This window comes from Cucurbita maxima, unplaced genomic scaffold (assembly GCF_002738345.1).
Source record: "Cucurbita maxima cultivar Rimu unplaced genomic scaffold, Cmax_1.0 Cma_Scf00004, whole genome shotgun sequence".
In the NCBI taxonomy this organism is placed as follows: Eukaryota; Viridiplantae; Streptophyta; class Magnoliopsida; order Cucurbitales; family Cucurbitaceae; genus Cucurbita; species Cucurbita maxima.
The window spans coordinates 3,566,563-3,582,814 of NW_019272020.1; the positions used below are offsets into that span (position 1 = coordinate 3,566,563).

Sequence of the window (16,252 nt, forward strand, 5' to 3'; positions counted from 1 at the left end):
AAATCCTGCTCATTAACTATTCGAAGAAAGTTCAAACAATAAAGGGAAGAAAAGGGAATAAAGGCATTTTTTTCCCCCTGCTTTAAACCATGCTTTCGTTGAACCCCATTTCACACTTTTCTCTTCGCAATGAAAACAGAGGAAGTTGAAGCAATGGGACTCTCCGATCATCTCCGAACCTTACTGAAGTTTTTTCGGTTTACAGAGGTTTTTGCGGCGATGGCATTGCTCGTTTGGACGTTTAGCCGCCTCCCTTTGATTCTCAGAGTTTCAAGCGATTACATTTCTCAAATCTCCGGTTATTTTACAAGTCCGGTTTTCGGCTTCATGCTCTGCAACACCATTATCATCGCTTTAATTGCCAAGCCCCACCGCTTCTCCGGCGAAAAATTCACCGGTGACAATGTTGAAACGGAGCTCGTAAACGAACTGGTAAAAGACGGGGCTCTTACGTCTCTGTCTTTGCCTGGGAGTGAGCCGAATGGGCGGCTCTGCTCTGATGTAGAGCTTGAGGAGATCGCGTACGAGGACAAAGAGGTAATTTCAGAGGTGAGCTCAACAACGGCGGCGGCCTTCACTGAAGAAATAGAGGATTTCAGTTCGGGATCGGAGAAATTGAAGTTAGCATGGAGCGAATTCGGTGGAGGAGAGTTCGAGCGAGCAGAGGTAGAGGAGGAGGCGATTTGGGGAGGAGGGGTTTTGCCGGAAAGTGTACGGCAGGGGGAGGAGCTGAGCAATAAGGAGTTTGAGCGAAGGATCGACGCGTTCATTGCACGAGAGTTGAGGTTTCGCTGGGAAGAATCGGGCGCCGTCGTCCTCCCAACTGGAAGTTGCCTCCGAGGTTAATTTCAGTTTGAATATAATGAATATAAAAGTAAATAAAATAAATATGTTCATTTACACTTCATGTGGAAATCAACATGAAATAGCCTGAATTTCTCACTAAAATAAAATTTTAAAATTCCAAAAATATTTCCACAACATCAACTCAACTAAGAACACCCATTAATTTAAATTCTAAACAATTTTATTGTAAATAATTTTATACAAACATACAAATCTAGCTAGATCCAATGCCGGTAGATATTGTCCTTTTTGAATTTTCCTGAAGCTTTAAAAGCTTTTTTTTATTGTTAGTGCCCCCAACATATTGTCCTCTTTCGGTTTTCCTCACATTTTTAGGTCGGTTATCATCGTTGCCTCTCCCTTAGTGTACTCTCGAGCTTTCAGAAACGATCTAGCCCGAGCCTTTTTGTATTAACATAATGCCACCGAGCCTTTGTTGCAGTCCGGGCTACTGAATCCGCTTCTTTTTGGTACCAACAACGAGGAATTGTTTGCCCCCGAAAAGCCCGAAAACAGCCTGATCTTCTATCATTTTATGCGCCCTAGAGTACCTTCAGGGCCCAATGTTCTCACTAGCACTCTTTCCTTCCTCCAATCAACGTGGGACCGCCCCCAAATCCATCCTCCCCAACCAATAATATGGGACATCACAATTCACCCCCCTTGGGGCCCAATGTCCTCACAAGCACACCCCCTTTGGGGCCTAGCGTTCTTATTGACACACCGTCTCGTGTCTATCAATGTGGGACCGCCCCCAAATCCACCCTCTTTGAGGCCTAGCATCCTTACTGACACACCGTCTCGTGTCTACCCCTTCGGGGAAAAGCGAGAAGATTGGAACATCGTCCGATGTCTGACTCTAATACCATTTGTAACAGCCCTAGATTCACTGCTTAGCAGATATTGTTTTCTTTGAGCTTCCCTCAAGGTTTTAAAATGCTTCTGTCATTAGAAGTTTTCTACATCCTTATAAAAGGTGGTTTGCTCCCCTCCCCAACCAATACCAATGTGAAACATTACAATAGTAATCCACCGAACATAATGGTCTCTTTTCAAAGACAAGAACAACTATTAATTTAAATTCTAAAATTTGTGGTGGTTAATAATTTCATAAAGATAGGATAGCCTTCCAGAGTACAGAACTTCGAATACATTTCAATGCAACATGGCCTGAACTACACATTTCCATTTGCATATCGTATGGAAACAACGAAATAACTCACCATTCCATTGCATCAAGAATGACTTACATAGAACCACATCATATTATCATTATTTTTTTTAATCATTTTATATTCTAACGAGAGAAACAGTGAGATTGATGAACTCAATCTTTTTGTTGGCCATCTCATCCTTAACAACTTTTCTGTACCTATCAAATAGTTGTTCCATAATGGGTTCTCCAAAGTGAGGGATCATAAGTGGTTCCATCACAGATCTAATGCACTTTGCAATGTTATAACTGCTATCAACACCCACATCCACACTTGATGAATCAATATTGTAGAAGTTCCAATCAATTCTAGACACTTCAAGACGCTTTATCATGAAGCTTCCTTCCTTTTGGATTTCTTCTTTTATTTCCTGTGGAGTTGGCATGAAGTTGGGTATGTTGAATCTAACCATTTTCTCCTTTTCCACCATCCCCTGTAATCCCAAATCATATCACTAATGAATGAGTCAAAATAAAAAATGCAAACTTTAAGCAATGTTTCTTTATTCACCTCTGCAACCATTTTGTTGAGAGCTAAATTCAAGAGATGATAAGCGTAACAATAATTTTTGTCTGTTCTTCCTAACAGTGTAAGAGCCATTCCTCCACCTGCTACCACTTCTTCTCCCCGACACTTCAAAAACAATGAAAAATCCTTTTGAAATTGCCTGTGAAACGCCTCAATCACATTCTCTGGACTTGTACTGTCTATGAATATGTTCCCTTTGTTTTCCATCTCCATCCCTTCAGGAGCCTTTCAATTTCATACTTGATAGTTAATAAAATATATATATATATATATTATTATTATTATTATTATTTTGTAGAGAATAAGATTTTGAAAATCACCTGGGAGAGCCAATGGAGACTGTAAGAAGAATGAACAAAATGCAAAGTTTTGTCGGGAAAGAGCCTGCCATAAAAAGAACCCGGCACGCCATTGAAGAAACATGGCCCAAACTCACCTCCAATTTGGGCCTTCAAATTGTCCAACAAACCGGGCAAGGATCTAAAGATGGCATTGAAATCGTTTGCAGGGAGATCGTTGAAGAAGATTTGATAGCGGAGTGATTGGTTAGGAAGGTTTCGATAAAAGTGGTGAAGTTGTTTGATTAAATTGGAGACAATCATAAGGGTGTTAGGCCCCGAAGCACACCCCAAATCTGCGATGGCGAAAGTGGTTGGAATGTTGTGAGTGCAGAAATCTTGAAGGGCTTCCTTTATGATAGGCCATGCAGTGGATATTGCCTTTTGCTAATACAATCACAATCATAAATAAATAAAAGAAGTTTAGTGCAAAAGTAGTATTAATTTTGAAAATGTAAAAAAAAAAAAAAGAAGACCTGAAGTAAGGAGTTCTTGGCATAGCTGAGGTCCCCAACTCCTGAATTCATATGGAGTACTTTCATAGCTTCTATTTCTGTGTGCACTTCTCAAGGTGTGGGAGAGATGCGTTACTTATAATTCCCTTATCAACCCACTGCCATAGAAATTTAAAGCATTGGTGGTTTATGTTATAGTCGTGATTCATGCTTAATTATGGAATAATATTTAAAGAGGGTGTCAATAATAGTTTCTTCAAAAGACAGACATGTCAGCCGATGAAATGCTAATTGATGACTTCCTCTACATAACACAGTCACCACAGCTCATACAAACTTCCTTTTCATCCACACTTCCGCCCATCTTCCTGGATTCCAAATGCAAAGCTGGAGTTGGCTATTCATAACAAAAGGATAGCGCGTTATATGAAAATGGTCGGTCGCAAGTTGCAGGCCGAGTTTAAACGCAAACTAAGGGAGGCTGCATGAAATTCAGCTTTGCATGCATGTGGGTCACATGTCCCCTGTCCCTATGGTTCAGCTGACGTTATGGGCGCCAAGTTTATTTATGCACGCATCGAGTAAGGATGGATAGTTTAGATTCATTTGGAACCAATAATAATTTATTGTATAGTTGAGATTGATTGGAAACTTTATAAGCTAAGAATAATATGTTGAGTTTATAATTAATATATTGGATAATTTAGATTGATCGGTGCTTCATAAATTAAAATTAATATATTAGATAGTTTAGATGGATCAAAAACTTAAGTTGTTATCATTGAAATTCAGAAAATGTGGTTATAGTTTTTATTTTGTTTCAAAATTAGAATTTCAATAATACTCTTACATTTTTTTAAAATAAAAAACTTTTCATTTAAAAAATATTTTAAAATTTATTTTACATCATGGTACAATATTGTCTACTTCAACCATAAGCTCTCATAGCTTTACTTTGAGCTTCTCCAAAATGCCTCGTACTAATGGAGATAATATTTTTTCTATTATAAACTCATGATCATTCCCTAGACTAACCAATGTAAGACTTTCATCCAACACCTCCCTTCTAACAAAGTACGGCTCCCCTTAATCGAGGCTCAAATCCTTTGTCTTTTGGAGTATTAGTCTTTTTTACTATGCCTTCGAGGCGGGAGGCTCGACTCCTTTTCTTTTAAAGTTCTTTGTTCGACATTTGAAGATTCTATTGACATGGCTAAGTTTAATGTATGACTCTGATACCATGTTAAATGAACACGACTCTCTACAATAATATGATATTTGTCCACTTTGAGCATAAGTTCTCATAAGCTGTCATAAGCTATTATGCTCAAAGTAGACAATATCATACCATTGTGGAAAGTCGTGTTCATCTAATAAATTTCATTCGCCTTCCTCCCCGTTGTCCCGTTCTTACGCAATTAAAATAAATTCAAAACATCACTACAAAATTCCTCAAAGTCCAAAAAACAAATTGTTTCTTCAAGATGGAGCAAAGTGATGAATCACTATATACGAAAATAATGGATAAAAGATATAAATCAATTTATTTTAGTGGGAGAAGCAGTGAGGTTGACGAACTCAATTGCAATCTTGGAAGCACAACTGGTTTCCTCCCTCCATTGACATGGAATTGAATGCTCTCTCAAAATCTTAAATGCTTGCTATAGGGTTGGATTAAGATACCCTATTTAATGGTTCCATCGCAGATCTAATGCATTTTGCAAAACTATAACTGCTGTCAACACCCACACCCACACTTGATGCATCAATTTCAGTAGTATCAGAATTTTTAAGGGAATCAAAAGTTCAAATCATAGACTTTACTCAAAAGGGACAATATAATGTTATTGTGGAGATTGAATTTGTACCTCTGAAACCATGTCGATGAGAGCCAAATTTAAGAACTCCCAAGCGTAACAACACTCCTTGTTCACTCGATCTTCACATGTTCTTGCCGAGCTTGTTAGAACCATGTGCCCACCCACCACCAATTCCTCGGCACGACAATTCAAAAACGTAGAAAAATCCTTTTGAAATTGGCAATGATAGGCTTCTTGTACTGCCTTCGGGCTCGTGTCCGATATGAAAATGTTGCCTTTATTGCTTTCAACCCCTTCCGGAACCTAACCAAATTGGTGGAAACACGAAGGAAGTTCAATCAATTTGGATTATGGGCTAATAAGGAGGCTCTTCTCCAAAGGGGGTAAATATGAGACGGTGCGCCAGTAAGAACGCTGGACCCCAAAGGGAATGGATTGATGTCCTACATTGGTTGGAGAGGAGAACAAAATACCCTTTATAAGCTTGGAGAAACTTTCCCCTTGTAGATGCATTTTAAAGCCTTGAGGGAAAACCCAAATGGAAAAACCTAAAGATGACAATATTTGCTAGTAAGTAGTGGATCTAGTTCCTTATACCAATACCAATATTTACCAAAATTTCACATATTGTTAGAACACAACTTTTTCAAATTTTCAGGAACAAAAGCTTACCTGGCGTAGCCAATGGAGACTATAAGAAGAATGAACAAAGTGCAAACTTGCACGAGGGAAAAGCCTGGCGTAGAAAGAACCAGGAACACCGGTGAAGAAGCATGGACCAAGATGATGATTTCCTATGTGGGTCTTCAAGATAAGTCATGGATTGCAGAGGATATTGGATACAAACAAAGTAGGGTTTAGATCCCTTCTTAGTGGTATAAGGGTTTTTGGGAAACGATATCCCTCCATCCAGCTTTTTATGCATGTGGCTCACATGACCGCTGTCCCTATAGCCTTGTTGCCTCGAGATAAGTCATGGATTACAGAGCATACAAACAAAGTAGGGTTTAGATCCCTTCTTAGTGGTATGTAAAATCCAATATGTAGTTTTCCATCCATTTAAATTATACTATAAAGTTGTCATATATTATTCTTATTCCATAAAGTTTTTAGTCAATCTAAACTATGCATTAAATTATTGGTAGCTTATAAATTTCTAGAAACTATGTAGAATATTATGCTCATGTAAATATAGCTTATCTATAATATAATTAAATATATTATAATTTCGAAGCTAAAATATTAATTTTTTTAATTATTAATAAATTCGAATTTATTTAATTAAATTCAATTTAAAATCAATCCCACCCATAAATTTAAATTAATCTGAGTTGGATTGATCAAGTTTTTTAAATTAACAATTTTTTTTAACACTGATATAAATTTATAGGTAAATGAGGCTTAATTTAAACCGTTTTTAGACTGAATTAAATTATTAAATAATAAATTGTAGTGCCAATAATAAGTTAAAAAATGGAGCAACCACGTCCATATATCCAAAGCTACTTTATTTGTGTGGTTTATAATCGAAGAATTTTTCAAATGAAATGATTCATACCTGCTTAAAATATTCTCAATATGGATAATGAAGAATTTTATTATCACTTTTAAAACAAAATCAAATATAAAAAATTTGAAAGTTTACAAATTAAAAATTTAAATGCGTTGTGTTTTTAGTTTTAGTATTATCCTTGAGGAAGAAAAAATAAATTAGTTAATATTTGGACTAAATTGTAATATTAAAATTTGAATTTTAAAGATTATGGGGTAGAGTATTATATATGTATATAAGAAATATATTAATTTATTAAAATATTTTAAGGGGAAATATTTAAACCACTAGAAAACATTTAAATATGTATGCAGTGGGTAGGCGAAGGGAATTATAAATAAGGTGTCTCTCCCACGGCTTGAGAAGCACAGACAGAGAAATGGAAGCTATAAAAATACTCCACACCAACTCAGGAGTCGGCCACGACAGCTACGCCAAGAACTCCTTACTTCAGGTCTTCCTTTTTTTTTTTTTTACATTTTCAAAATTAATACTGCTTTTGCACTAAACTTCTTTTATTTATTTATGATTGTGATTGTATTAGCAAAAGGCAATATCCACTGCATGGCCTATCATAAAGGAAGCCCTTCAAGATTTCTGCACTCACAACATTCCAACCACTTTCGCCATCGCAGATTTGGGGTGTGCTTCGGGGCCTAACACCCTTATGATTGTCTCCAATTTAATCAAACAACTTCACCACTTTTATCAAAACCTTCCTAAACAATCACTCCACTATCAAGTCTTCTTCAACGATCTCCCTGCAAACGATTTCAATCTCATCTTTAGATCCTTGCCAGATTTCTTGGAAAATTTGAAGACCCAAATTGGAGATGATTTTGGGCCATGTTTCTTCAATGGCGTGCCGGGTTCTTTTTATGGCAGGCTCTTTCCCAACAAAAGTTTGCATTTTGTTCATTCTTCTTCCAGTCTCCATTGGCTCTCCCAGGTGAATTTCAAAATCTCATCCTCTATAAAATAATAATAATAATAATAATAATATATATATATTTGATTAACTATCAAGTATGAAATTGAAAGGCTCCTGAAGGGATGGAGATGGAAAACAAAGGGAACATATTCATAGACAGTACAAGTCCAGAGAATGTGATTGAAGGGTTTCGCCGGCAATTTCAAAAGGATTTTTCGGTGTTTTTGAAGTGTCGGGCAGAAGAAGTGGTGGCAGGTGGAGGAATGGTCGTTACAATGTTAGGAAGAACAGCCAAAGAACATTGTTATGCTTTTGAACTCTTCAATTTGGCCATGAAGAAGATGGTTGCAGAGGTGAAAACATTGCATTTGATTGAGTAATAAAATGGTGGAAATGGTATTTATTAGTGTTATGATTTGGACTTACAGGGGATGGTGGAAGAGGAGAAAGTGGATAGATTCAATATGCCAATTTTCATGCCAACTCCAGAGGAAGTAAAAGCAGAAATCCACAAGGAAGGAAGCTTCATGATAAAGCGTCTTGAAGTCTTGAGAACCCGTTGGAACTTGTACAATAATAACAGTAATGAAATTGATTCATCAACTGGGGGTGTTGGTATTGGTAGCAGTTATAATGTTGCAAATTGCATTAGATCCGTGATTGAACCAATTATGACTCCTCACTTTGGAGAACCCATTGTGGAACAACTATTTGATAGATACAAACAAATTATTAGGGCTGAGATGTTCAACAAAAGGAGTGAGTTCATCTTTCTCACTATTTCTCTCACTACAATCTGAAATGGTTGAAAAGAAACGATGTGGTTTTATGTCACAATTTCTTCTAAAAACTATGTTATGTTATGTTATGGTGCAATGGAATAAAGGGCTCTTCACTTAGATTCTTATTTTACATTTTATTTAATAATAATTATGTAATCTTTTATTTTTCTCTATAACATTAAATATAATAATTACATTTATTTTTTTCTTCCTCCACCCTTCCCCCAATAATACCAAAAATAAAACACATTTAAATTTAAATTTACCTTTAATATTAAAAGTAAATATTTACAACATAATCCTCTCAAAATTAACCAATTTATTTACCCAATATATTCCTTTTATTCTACGTCTCTAGTTTGCATTTTTACATTTTATGTTAATTTGACCATTTCACCCAAATTAATAAAAATAAAATAATAATGGTATGGTAATAAAAAATATATATTTTAAAATAAGCCATTTAAATTTAATTTTAGAAAAACTAATGAAGTTTTATATATTTGAATTAAATTCAGCTCAAATAAATTTTGTTGGGTAAAAGAGAGAGGCAAAGTCAAAATACAACCTTGAAGACTAGACGGCACTACTCATTTATTTATATACATATTTCTTATTTGGTGGTAAGATTCTTTACTAAATTTATGTTTTATGTGTAATAAATTACAACTACACATCATTCTTCTCTTAAATCTAACCATGAAAAAAATAGATAAAATTACTATAAACTTAATCAATTTCAACAGTTGGGTAAAGTTGATATTTGGTAATATGTTCAAGCACCGACTCAAAAGCTTAGTTTGCGTAATCAAATTGGTATGATTTTAAAATGAAAGGTTTTTCTATCAAAAAAAACACCGTGTTTATCGTATAGAGATGGCCAGGTGACATTAAAGAAGAAAGAAACAATTGAAACATCATACTGGAGATCTCTTCAGACCGTTCTAGATCATTAGTTCTTATCTATCAAAATATTTTAAGAACACGATAGAGTCCTTTAATATGGTCGATTTACGTTATTTAAGTTATTTTTTCTAATAACAACTCATTTCATATTATGCTACGTTGTTGCCCTGTGTTAGGTTATCCACCTTTGTTTTTCTTTTCTTATTCTTATTCTTACTATCATTTTAATTGAACCGCTCTTATGTTGAGATATAATATTTGGAGAATATATTATTTAATTAGTTTATATTTTCTTATTCTTATTCTTACTATCATTTTAATTGAATGGCTCTTATGTTGAGATATAATATTTGGAGAATATATTATTTAATTAGTTTATATTTTCTCCTCGTAGGTATTAGTAGATAGTTATATCCTATTAATATCAATGAGAACACACTTTCCATCCCATTTTTATTTCTCATTTTAACATCTTATTTTATGACCTACCCAAGTGTCGAGAAAGTTTGATCCATTCTAATTGTCCAACTCAAAGTGTCGAGTTGAATTAGATTTCTTTGAAATGAATTGAATTTTCAAAAAATTGAAAATTCAGTTGCGTGATTAATATTATTTTAGATAAAACAATCCAATAAACTCATAAAATAGTATTACAATCTAACTCTTTTGTGACGGGTTAAAAAAATTACATGTCTATAAGAGAAGACCCATATGCCCAAAGATAAACACCCAACACATTGAGAGAGAGAGAACATGGAAGTAGGTCAAGTTCTTCACATGAATGGAGGAGTTGGAGATCTTAGCTATGCTACCAATTCCCGTCTTCAGGTCCCTATCTTTTTTCATAGTTACTCCTTCGAGTGAGCTTTTCGTCTTATTTAACTTGTTTTTTTTTTTTTTTTTTTTTTTGCAACAGTCGAAGGTGATATCAATGACGATGCCAATTGCTGAGGAAGCCATTGTCAACCTCTACTGCTCCACTTTTCCAACCACTTTAACCATCGCGGATTTGGGCTGTTCTTCTGGACCCAACGCATTGATGCCAGTTTCCCAACTCATTGAGGCAGTCGAAAAGGCTCGCCGGAAGCTCCGCAAGGAATCAATCGAATATCAAGTTTTGTTAAACGACTTACCCGGAAATGACTTCAATACCATCTTCAAATCCATGCCCAACTTCCTCGAAGATTTGAAAATTAAGATTGGCCCTGATCTTGGGCCTTGTCTCGTTACTGGGGTGCCTGGCTCTTTCTATGGCAGGCTTTTCCCTACCCATAGCGTCCACTTTATTCATTCTTCCTATAGCCTTCATTGGCTATCGAAGGTAAGGTAGTGCACATCTTACTTGCTTAACCACTCACTTTGTTCGTAAATTTTTTGTAAAATTTTGGTTAGGTTCCTGAAGGGTTGGAGGAGAATAAAAGAAATATTTTTATGGCTGAGACGAGCCCAGAGAGTGTGCTGAAAGCTTATTATGACCAATTCCAAAAGGACTTCTCCTTGTTTCTCAAGTGTCGTGCGCAAGAATTGGTGGGTGGGGGTTGCATGATTTTTACACTCCCGGGAAGGAAAAGCCAAAACCCAGCTAGTAGGGAGTGTTCTTACACTTGGGAGCTTTTGGCTATGGCGCTTAACGACATGGTCTCCAAGGTAACCATCAGTCACGTCGTTCTAAATTTCTTGAATAATTTGTTAGGAATCACGACCCTCCATAATGGTATGATATTGTCCACTTTGAGCCTAAGTTCTTATGGTTTTACTTTTGGCTTGTTCAAAAGGTCGACCCTCCACAATCGTATGATATTATCCACTTTGAGCCTACGCTCTTATGACTTTATTTTTTGTTTCTTCAAAAGGTCGACTTTCCACAATTGTATGATATTCTTCACTTTGAGCCTAAGTTCTAGTGACTTCCTTAAAAGGCCTCTAGAGATTCATTTCTTACTTGTAAACCCATGATCAACTAATAATCTTCAACAATTCTCTTCTTGAACAAAGTATATCATAGGGCTTCCCCTAAGGCCTATGAAACCCCTCGAACAACCTCCCCTTCAGGAGCCCTGAAATACAGTACACCATTTGTTCAACATTTCGAGGGTCCCCAACTTCTTTGTTTGACATTTGAAGATTCTTTTAACATAGCTAAGTTAAGGGCATGAATTTGATAACATGTTAGGAATCACGATTCTCCACAATGATATAGTATGGTCCACTTTGAGCATATGACTTTTCTTTCGACTTCCCGAAAGGCTTCCTAACAATGAAGATGTATTCCTTATTTATAAACTCGTCTCGAAATATGAGACTCATCTTCTAACAATTCTTAACATAATTTCTCCAACTTAAGCGTTCTAACTTGGCATAAACAAAATATATATATATATATATATATATATATGACAGGGAAAGATAGAAGCGGAGAAATTGGAGAGCTTCAACATACCCAAATACAAGCCTACACCAACAGAAATAGAGATTGAGGTTGCAAAAGAAGGATCCTTTGTGGTGGATGGCATTAGGGTTTGGGACGTTTCCAGCAATCAATTCAGCAACAACGCATTAGACGGTTTAAAGAGTAGCAGCGACAACGTAGCAAAGGGCATAAGGGCTATAGCTGAACCAATTCTTGTAAGCCATTTTGGAGACGAAGTTATGGATGAATTGTTCATCAAATACAGTGAGATCATAGCAGACCGTAAGGTAAAAGAGAAAACTAATCTTGTCAATGTCACTGTTTCCCTCACTAAACCAAAGTGACACGACAAAAAAACCCATCTACTTATGCTTAAACCTAATATAGATTCGTAGGCTCTTAATAAAATATTGTTGTATGTAATTCTGGACCAAAACTATGAACGAAGCTTGTGTCAAAACGTGTGGTGTTTCTATAGGACATTGAATCTTGTAAGCCACATATACATGCTTGAATTTTTGTCGTTGCAGACACTGACAGCCTCTCTCATCCTCGTTCCACCACTTAAATTGTTGTGGATCAGAACATATTTACCAGTTCTTATGATGTTTGAAAAATGAGAAATAATTTAAGGAAGCTGGCTACAAGTTTGTCAAACGGTTGAATATAAGAGTGCGCGATCTCACATTGGTTGGAGAAGAGAATGAAACATTTCTTATCTCTTCCTAATAGACGCGTTTTAAAACTGCGAGATTGACGACTATATGTAACGAGTCAAAGCAGACAATAACTTCTACCAGTGGGTTTGAGGATTACCTAGTTGTTTTAAAAAAATATTGAAATATTTACAAAAACTTTTGGATTTTATTTAATGAAGTATTTCTTTATGGCACATAAAATATAACACTAAATTTTGTTTTTATGTGAAAGATTACTCTTAACTTTCTTTCTTTATTTTAATTTTTTAATTTTTTAATTTTAATTTTATTTTATAGTATTAGAAGCTTAATAAAGGTAGAGAACTGAAATCTCTTTAATCTTTATGAGAGAACTTGTTTAAGCATAAAATAACCTTCTTTTTTTACATTTTAGAAGTCATATTCAAAGCCAACTCTTAATAAATTATAACTAAATTTAATTAATATTTTTTAAATGGATTAAATTCTAAATTAAGTCCATATTCAATATTATTTTTATTAATTTTCAATTTTGTGTTACCAAATTCCTGAATGATTAAGTCTCTGGGCAAAAATAAAAATAAAAATAAAAAGTAGATTTGAAAATTCTTAGAAATATAGTAGGTATGACGAGAAATAAACCCTGGAAAAACATGTGAAAATTAAAAGTTCGGAGAAATTAATAAGCCCAAAGAGAACGTCAACTTTTTTTTTTGCTTTGTTTTTTTGTTTTGATTTCCTTCATGTTCAAAGAAAATTCTTTGATGAAGTATTGGTGCACCTTCCGCTGACTTGAGAGTAATGAAATGGGTGAAGTCAAATTCTCCAGGACCGTCGGATTAATAATCCCTGTTCATCGAAGAGGGTGAGCTAATTCTATATATAATTCGACCAACAACCCATGACTCTATCACTTCTCCTTCCCATGGCGATGACCAAAACCATTCTCAAACTTGACATTGCATGCCAGAAATGCAAGATCAAAGTCCTCAAAGCTGTTGCTGCCATAGAAGGTACCTCCTCCTCCTCCTCCTTCTGGATATTGGATTGTTTTTTGGTTTGTAAATAATTTTTAGTGCAGGCGTGGACAAGATTGAGACGGACGAAGCCAAGGGGACCTTGGCCGTGACGGGCACGGCGGATCCCTACGACATAGTTACACGTACCAGGAAGGCCATTTCTTGCGCCGGCAAGATTGCTGATATAGACACCATTGGACCGCCCATAAAGCCTAACCCACCGCCCAAGCCCACCCCCACACCCTCATGCCCATGTCCGCCCTACCCGCCACCCCACCCGCCTTGTTATGGATCGTCGTACGTGGTCGTGCCCCATGAAACCTATCCTTCTTGCTCTATTCTTTGATCAAACCTAAGTCTTCATATAATTATTGGATGTCTGCAAAATCATTTTAATATATATATATTTTTTTTTATTTCAATGCATTTATCCTATTATCGTGTGTGTGTGAGGGGGGGTAAGATTAGGAGGCAGCTATGTTGAATAATTTTGTTGGATTAATAATGTAATTGTTTGTGTTTATTTTGTTCGTCCTAAATAATGATAATGTCCTTTTTTTTTTTAATTTGGATTTTAAAGTTATTTTCGTTGTAACCAATTTCATCATAATAAAATTCATAAGCGTGTATTCTCCAATATTAAAATCAAAAATTATTTTTTCATTTCTCAATTTTTATATTTATTTTATTTCATTAAATTAAATTGGTCGATATTTTAGTCAAATAAATATTTTAATTAGGTGCGAATGCAATTAAAAAAGGAAGTAAATGTTGCACTGTGCTTTATTTAAAAGAAAATGAAAGGTTGTGACATTAATTTAAGTTGTCTAATAAAATTTCCTGAATTTTAATAATACAATAAATCTATGACTTCCAACTAATCACTGTGACATTTTTTTAAACTTCCCAATTAATATATTAGATATAAAATTTTAATTCAATGTTAAAAAAATCAATTAACCATCTAAAATATTTTAAAATTTATTAAATACTTAGGATAAATAAATACGAACATAATCCATCAAATTCTATTAATTTTTCAATGCTTAGTGGACAATTAAAATTTGAAGTGTTTTTTAATGAATTATTTAATTATTAATTTTCTAAAAAATGTACTTGTAAAAAATTAAATTATAAAATTAGTGATTTTAAAAGTTAGAATTTCAATTTGATAAAATCTCATAAAATATTTTGTAAATCTGAGGGGACCTTATAAGTAAATTTGAGGGGATCGTATGACTGTATCTGAATATGTGACTCTCTCTGAACATCATCCGTGGAGGTTAGCTGACGACCCTCACACAGGACCATACATCCACTAAACGGGGTGCGACCCCCTGTGTGTCGATCAGCTACTGAGTCATCCTATGTGGCTCCACGTCCCCCGCTCAGGGACGGGTTTCTATGGCCCAGGAGTCCTGTTCAGAAGACCCCGTAGCTATCACCACTAGGTCTGGGCACCTGTCACACTTCCTTATCCAGATCTGCAAAGCTCAATGATCACCGTACCGGAGCTCTGGCTCGACAATACGGTATCAGAGGAGAGAGGGAAGTGGAGGTTCTGATGACACTATCTACACTGCTCAACGCTAGCGGGCTACCTACAGTTACCGTGGTGACCTATTATTCTTTCTAGGGTAGAAGTTGGTGGCTTAGACTTGGATTCATGTATCTCTAGGATTCTCGTGTCGGGTCTCACAAACCTATCGGGTTTGGAATTCTGGGCTCTGGATCTGCCAGTAATCATTTCACGGGTCTAATTGCACGATATTCTAGAGGTCCCCCAATCTAGGGTCTCATCTAGCCTACTTAGTCACAAGCACCCTAATCTAAGCTCGTAATTTCTTCCTATTCATCAAGAAAGATAACACAAGCAATCATCATGCATAGAGTTAACACGCAGCAGTTCATGCAATATTAACAAACATGATCAACAAGAAGATAACGTCTATCTTTACCCGGAGCGCAGATTTCACAAGTTTCCCATCCTCATGCATACATACTTTATCAGAATCTCAATCAAACAGATTTAATAAACATTTCATATCAAGCTTTCCTTAATCATTTCATTTGCGCAGTTTCCATACTAATATACTAGGTCCGGCTAGCTAAGTTAATGGGTGGTAGCATGCATGCTTGTTCCTAGCGGTTCCTACAAGTATTGCTCGTGGGAATCCAAATGGCTACTTACATGGTTGACGCGTGCCTTCCCAAGCCCGAATTATTTACCGGAAAAGGTTCCAAAAATTCTAAAATTTTCTTGGTAGGTCCTAATTCAAGTTAGACTTAGATCAGTATCAAAACCGAGATGAAAAATAGTGGAACGGAAGTCAAATCGAGATAAAAATAGATCTCACGCGCCGGAGGGGTTTCCCACGCGCACGGACGCGCTGAGGGGATGGAGTCGCGCGCTGGTGTGTCGCCACGTGGCGATGGATGACTGGTCCACTAAGAGGCAGGGCGTGTGTTCGAATCTGGACGCACGCGGGTTCTAAGAATTTTCCCACGATGACGCGTGGCAGATACGGGTTCGGGTCGTGCGGGTTCACGGATCTGGTAGCGGGTGCCGGTCTTCAAACCCTACCTGACGCAGTATTTTTCGTAAAATTCTCCCCGCCATTCCGCGCCTGACACGTGTCCATCTTTCCGGCGACGCGCGGCCCTCCCTTTTCCTAAGAACTAAAAATAAAATAATTATGAAGTTAGTGACTTAAACTTTGCAAATACGGCAAGACATCTGAATATTTGTATGTTGACGACGACTTGCACTAACG

General features: G+C 36.1%; 6 protein-coding genes across 7 annotated transcripts in view; 5 read left to right on the forward strand and 1 right to left on the reverse strand.

The window, feature by feature from the left end:
• Window positions 1–16,252, forward strand: part of LOC111478507 (vegetative cell wall protein gp1-like) — a 446,768-nt gene that overhangs the window by 416,652 nt on the left and 13,864 nt on the right. The gene's annotated exons all lie outside the window — the stretch shown is intronic.
• Window positions 130–846, forward strand: LOC111477644. Its single transcript, XM_023121510.1, has one exon. The coding sequence runs from the start codon at window positions 130–132 to the stop codon at window positions 844–846; it is 717 nt and encodes a 238-aa protein (XP_022977278.1).
• Window positions 1,953–3,517, reverse strand: LOC111478472 (salicylate carboxymethyltransferase-like). The gene is made up of 4 exons (XM_023122749.1): window positions 3,403–3,517; window positions 2,909–3,313; window positions 2,571–2,813; window positions 1,953–2,493 (listed from the first exon to the last, which is right to left on the reverse strand). The coding sequence occupies exons 1-4, from the start codon at window positions 3,466–3,468 to the stop codon at window positions 2,137–2,139; spliced, it is 1,071 nt and encodes a 356-aa protein (XP_022978517.1). The 5' UTR covers window positions 3,469–3,517; the 3' UTR covers window positions 1,953–2,136.
• Window positions 7,133–8,583, forward strand: LOC111478468 (salicylate carboxymethyltransferase-like). The gene is made up of 4 exons (XM_023122744.1): window positions 7,133–7,207; window positions 7,298–7,702; window positions 7,795–8,037; window positions 8,113–8,583. Exons 1-4 carry the CDS (start codon window positions 7,133–7,135, stop codon window positions 8,482–8,484), a joined length of 1,095 nt encoding a protein of 364 aa, XP_022978512.1. The 3' UTR covers window positions 8,485–8,583.
• On the forward strand, window positions 10,102–12,281 carry LOC111478470 (salicylate carboxymethyltransferase-like). 2 transcript variants are annotated; one of them, XM_023122745.1, is made up of 5 exons: window positions 10,102–10,200; window positions 10,289–10,693; window positions 10,765–11,019; window positions 11,773–12,151; window positions 12,185–12,281. In XM_023122745.1, the coding sequence occupies exons 1-4, from the start codon at window positions 10,126–10,128 to the stop codon at window positions 12,124–12,126; spliced, it is 1,089 nt and encodes a 362-aa protein (XP_022978513.1). In that variant the 5' UTR covers window positions 10,102–10,125; the 3' UTR covers window positions 12,127–12,151; window positions 12,185–12,281. The 2 variants fall into 2 exon arrangements, with proteins under 2 accessions (XP_022978513.1, XP_022978514.1); XM_023122746.1 differs by having other exon boundaries at window positions 11,773–12,147; window positions 12,181–12,281.
• On the forward strand, window positions 13,293–14,018 carry LOC111478514 (heavy metal-associated isoprenylated plant protein 43-like). The gene is made up of 2 exons (XM_023122807.1): window positions 13,293–13,472; window positions 13,541–14,018. The coding sequence occupies exons 1-2, from the start codon at window positions 13,361–13,363 to the stop codon at window positions 13,822–13,824; spliced, it is 396 nt and encodes a 131-aa protein (XP_022978575.1). The 5' UTR covers window positions 13,293–13,360; the 3' UTR covers window positions 13,825–14,018.